The sequence below is a fragment of the Neophocaena asiaeorientalis genome, unplaced genomic scaffold, assembly GCF_003031525.2.
Source record: "Neophocaena asiaeorientalis asiaeorientalis breed wild unplaced genomic scaffold, Neophocaena_asiaeorientalis_V1.1 scaffold49, whole genome shotgun sequence".
Classification (NCBI taxonomy): domain Eukaryota; kingdom Metazoa; phylum Chordata; class Mammalia; order Artiodactyla; family Phocoenidae; genus Neophocaena; species Neophocaena asiaeorientalis.
In genome coordinates this window covers 4,462,201-4,467,723 of record NW_020172456.1, presented here as the reverse complement: position 1 = coordinate 4,467,723, position 5,523 = coordinate 4,462,201, and the positions used below count along the sequence as shown (strand labels likewise).

General features: G+C 45.1%; 1 protein-coding gene across 1 annotated transcript in view; it reads left to right on the top strand.

Moving 5' to 3' along the window:
• Positions 1-4,585: 4,585 nt before the first annotated feature.
• JDP2 (Jun dimerization protein 2) overlaps positions 4,586-5,523 on the top strand; it is a 39,664-nt gene continuing 38,726 nt past the window's right edge. Inside the window, exon 1 of the mRNA XM_024737814.1 lies at positions 4,586-4,768. Within this exon, the coding sequence (XP_024593582.1) occupies positions 4,762-4,768 (7 nt within the window). The 5' untranslated portion in view covers positions 4,586-4,761. The remainder of the gene's footprint in view (positions 4,769-5,523) is intronic.

Below are 5,523 nucleotides of genomic sequence, written 5' to 3'. Positions count from 1 at the left end.
GATCACTCAAGTCCTCATTTCCCCATGTTAATGAACATCATCTGTCTTCCTGGCCCTCTACTCTGTCATCTTTATGGGCACAGATGATATCTTCTTTTTGCTTTGCCCCCTCAAATAGGTGGCATATAGCAAACATTCAAACAAGGTTGTCTGACTAAATTATTTAAATGACTAACCAAACCCTGAAATGTAAGAAAGCAGCTCAGTGTAGTTCTGTATTCAGTCTCAGGTGGTTGAGTGGCATTTGATGGATGCGGCAAGAATACTAAGCAGATAAAATTCTACAGTGTCATTTCAGCAACCTTTTATAAGCTTGACTTTGGGCCATTTTATTCATGATTTTTTCAACCTTCTTTGGTGGTTAAGAGGCAGAAAACCCTCAAACTACCTTAGTAAGAAAGAGAAAGCGGATGTATTGACTCCATCACCATGAAGTCCAAAGACCAATTCAGCATGTTCTCATGGCATGTTAGGTTCAGGAACTCAAATGATGATCTCATGGTTTTTCTGTCTTTACGTGTCTTGGCTCTCTTTTCCTCTGTGTGTTGATCCCATTCTCAGTCAGGCTCTTTTCACATGATAAGAAAAATGGCCACCAATGGCCACAAACTACATCCTTACATTGATGTTTAAAGGAAAGAAGCTCCCCTCTTCCTTAACATTCACATATCAAGTCTCAGGGAAGACTATGATTTGCTCTGTTTGGGTCATGTGCCCATCCCTGAACCAATCACTGTAGCTTTGGAAATGGTCTGTTTTAATTGGCCAGCTGAGGCCACACACCCACACTTGGGTGGGGATGATGAGGCGCCAGGATTGACATCCTTCCAGGGCCTCAGGGAGAGGGAGAGAAGTGGTTTTCCAAAGAAAGGAATGCTGAGGAGAGCAACATACCTCCACTACACCCCTCCTCTCCTAACCCCACCTGGCCCAGAATTTTAACTAGCGAATTGTGTTAGGAGATTAAGGAGAAGATGCTGGGCTTTCCCCAGAGATGGCTGTATTTCCATGGGTGCTGATTTATTATTAAACCTTTAGACATGTTGCCTGTTGTTTTATAAAAGTCTCATTGGTGGTTATTGGAAGAGAAGCAGTTCTGTTCCCAACTCAAATTTTCTTCTCAAATACTTCAGTCATGAATATATATACATACCTATATATGGGAAATTTAAAAAACTTTAAAACAGACCTCCCCACGAAATGACTACCATGTATCTTCTCCTCCTACCCTAAGGGAGAGAGTGGAAGTCTCATTTCTCCTGGTCTCTCCTGGTAGGTATTTGATTGAGTGAGGGAAGAGTAGGAGGAAGAAACGATCATACACAGGTCTCCATAATTTGCAGACTATATAACAGCTAGTCTCAACTTCTTGTTTGATTTTGTTGTACCATCCTGCCCTTCACCTAAGAATTCTCTGTGGCATTTTTTTTTTAATTAGCAAATTTTTAAAACCCTGTTTTTGAAAAATTTGTGATAACCCCATGGATCACCAGGGACACTGAAAGACTGATATTGAGATTGGCTTTGTTTATAACAGAAGCTGCAAAATCAAATGCCCCCAGAGTCTAGGCAGGCCATGTAAATGCCCTGGCAGGCTGGGTGGAAACTGTGTCAGACTGGGGTGTTTAAGTCCCATGCAAGGCGGCAGCTTCAAGCGGGCTACGGCCCATTGTTGCCATTAGGGAGTGCATGTTGTGGCAAATATTAACTGTTCACTAATATGTAGTTCCCTTCTCCTCCTGGTACATAGGAGGACTGAACTTCCCTGCCTCTTTGAAATTAAGGGAAATGGCCATGTGACTTGTTTTGGCCAATGAGATGTAAGCTAAAGTGCTAAATGTTACTCCAGGAGGAAATATTTAACTGCTGGTGCCTGGCCCTCTCTACCTCTCTCTCTTCCCATGCCATCCTGACCACGGATACACTTGCTGCTATGGAGGTGCCATACTGAGCCAACACCTGCAGGACAGCTGCCTTGAACAGTCACCTCAATCCACAGTTGTCTTGTGAGGGTGAGAAATAAACCCTTATCGTGTTAAGCCACTGAATTTTGGAGGATGTCTGCTACTGCCGCATAACCTGTCCTAAACTGACTTTTTTTTTTTTTTTTCTTCTGGAGGAAGAATCTAGTCCTTTCGATTTTTTTTTTCAGGAAATAACTTTTTAATTTTATATTGGAGTACAGTTGATTAACAATGTTGTGTTCATTTCAGGTGTACAGCAAAGTGATTCAGTTATACATATACATGTATCTATTCTTTTTCAAATTCTTTTCCCATTTCTTCGGTTGTTATATAATATTGAGCAGAATTCCCTGTGCTATACAGTAGGCCCTTGTTGGTTATCCATTTTAAATATAGCAGTGTGTGCATGTCAATCCCTAACTCCCTAACTGTCCCTTCCCCCCACACCCATAGCCATAAATTCATTCTGTAAGTCTGTGAGTCTGTTTCTTAAACTGACTATTATATGTTACCTGACTGATTTTTTTTTAAGAGAATAGAAATCTAGATTTTTGTGTGTAATCTTCAAGTTAAAAAAAAAAAAATTTGGCCATCAAAGCCAAGTTCAGCCTGGCAGCTGCTAGTTTGCAATTTTGGGTCTACACAGTTTGAGTAGAGAATGGAACAATTAACAAATGATTTTTCTATTGTGCAACAATCCTGTCTGAACTCCTACAGTGCTTATAGTTGGCGTCACTTAGTAGCTTTTAGTTACCCTTGGTCTAGCTGTTTATAAGTGTTCAAGTTATTCTTCCTAAATAGATGGGAAATGGGGACAGGTGAGGAATCATGTCTTAAAGTTTGTGTATCTCACAGGCACAAAATATAGTTTCCATAAATCCTAGCATAAAGACAAGTCAATTGGTTGTTTACTCAGAACTACCACTTCCTCCATTGATACTGGAGAAACAGGTGTGGGGAAATAATTATTTTACCTTGCTGGTTCCCTTTTTCCTGTTTGCAAAGAGGTTGGGATTCATCAATGTCCGTTAAGCTTTAAAAGGCAATATCTAAATAAGTCAGAGACACAAAACCCAGTGTATTAATCAGGACTTTTCTAGTTGCAAGTAATAGGAAACCTAAATTCAAACTGCCTTAGGTAAGATATAATTTCTGTAATATAGAAATTATATTATATTATATAAATTATAATATAGTTTCCTATAACTAAAAACTCCAGAGGTAGGGATGATGTCAGGCATGTCTGGATTCAGGAACGCAGACAACGACACCTGAACTTGATCTGTCTTCCCCTCTGTTGCTGGGCTAAACTCTACTCTTCTTTGCATTAGCTTCACTCTCAGAAGACCCTTTCCACGTGGTAGCTTCAGGCATTTTCAGGTCCAGCTTCTGTCCGCTTCTCTTCCTAGCAGATCCACAAAATTCCTAGTGTCATCAGACTCACTTGGATATATGGCAATCTCTGAGGCAGCCCACTGGCCAGGGCTGGATGTATTAATTGGGACTTCTTTAGTTGCAAGCAATAGGAAACCTAAATTTAAACTGCCTTAGGCTGGGTCACTCGTCCATCTCTAAGAGCCAGTGGTAGATCAGCTCCAACCAGCAAGGCAGGGAGAAGCAGACCAATGTCAACATAAACGGGCCAATTTATGGTCTCTCTCCAGCCACTTCCAGGGGCAATAACTACGTAGAGGGGCCTAGTAGGGGACAATGTGGCTGTAGGTCTTGAAGCTGTGTTTACATAGCATTTTATATAAAGTTAAAAAGCATCCATATCAAATAATGGAGGAGACCTAATGGATATTATAGGGAGATTGAAGGGGCTAAAGACCTCCAGGTTACCCCTCGGTGCACCCCCTGTAGTATATTTAATTTGTGAGTGAAGCAAAGGCCCAGTCAGCCTGCCGGTGGCCTAACCACGTCCAAAGGCAGCCCTGGAAAGGATTGCTCTAACCAGGCACACTAATTATTGGTCCCTACACATAGACCAGTGTAGTTTTTCCAAAGTTCCAGACGAAGACGCATAAAGTAACATTGCCCCCATTCAGTGTTTTCTTCCATATAAACGTCCAAACCTCAGGCTCATGGGGGAAACATTGTAAGGCCGTTTCATAGTACCCAGGTTTGATGTTTCTGCTGTAGTAAAGGTGTAGTTGGCCTTTCTGGGGCTGAGAGTCATGTTCTTCCACAAGACTGTCAAATTACTACTCATTTTCTACTGTACCTTCTCTTAGGACCTTACTTTCTTTTTACTTGCTAACTTCAATGCTTCACGGGAGAGAGCTGACAGTGAAGGTGAAAATGGTCAGTCGATGTCATTGGGACCTGCTCTGTCTTTCCCTCCATAAGACCAGTCCTCTGATGCAGAAAGATTTCCCTGCACTGGGAATAAGAAAAGGAGCTCACTGTCCTCAAATTGAAGAGACCTGCTCACTGGGCTCTGCTCACTTGCTTCCATCGGTCTCAAGGCTGGTTGTTTCTTGCACTCCAAGAAGGCATGAACTTTTTCTTTCACTTCCTTTCTTCTGTGGGTGATGATCTGACATCACTCTGAGAAGGAGGCTGAAGGTCACTGAATATAAACACTGTCACTCCTCCCTGGCTGAGGCAGAAAGGCAGGGGGTTGGCTGAGCAACCAGGGGGTCTGGAGGAAGGAGATGCAAACCAGAATGCCAAGGTCTCAGGTGCCACATGTGTGCTTGAGGGCTCGGTGTCTCTGTGCCTTTACATACTGAAGGCACCGTGGAGGACGCATTTCCTCTGGAGTCACCCTTAACCATCTACCACTCTTAGGAGGATGAAAGGTAGGAGTTCAGTTGGCAATGGAAGTTGTAAAGGGAAAGAAGGCCATTCGGGGTGGGCTGAGGGCGGCGGCTGCTCACACGGGTGTCCGCCCGCGCGTCCGTGAGCGGAAAGGAGAAGCCTGCTGGAGTGTGATAAAAAGCCCAGGGGTCAAACTGTGCAAGCCATGGGGAAAGGGAAAGGGGTGGGGGGCTCAGGCTGCAGTCCAAGGAGGGCAGGTCTTTTGCAGCGAACCACCCCAGGGCTGAAGGGCGGCTGTGGTGGCCAGGTGGGCTAGTAGGCGGGGGTAGAGGCACCCAAACGCCTTGATCCTCTGCCCATCCTTCTGCCCAGAAAAACGAAACAGGCTTGCGAGATCATTTCCTCACTCAGTGCTTAAGTGTCCAAGGATGAAAATGTGTTGAAATCTCTCTCTCTCTCTCTTTCTCGGTTTGGGAAAAAAGAGCTAAGGACTGAGGAAGATGGTTCAACACAGGCTACGTCTGCTTCCAGGGCCTTTTGACTTGTCCGGCCGCCACCTTCTCGTTGCTTTCGGCCCGAGCTGTGTCTCGGGGTGGAAGCCGGTCGGCTGTGCGCTGGGGATGCTCTTACATAACCGCCCGCCGCGTCCTGCTTCCTCGCGCGCTCCTGCACCGCCGGCTGGGAGAGCCGGGGGCCGCGATGGAGTCAGGGCCGCTGCTGCGGGGCCGGGGCCGCCCCCGCGGGGAGCGGACCGCGAGGAGCCGCGGGAGGAGGGCGCGAAATGCGGCGGGGGAGG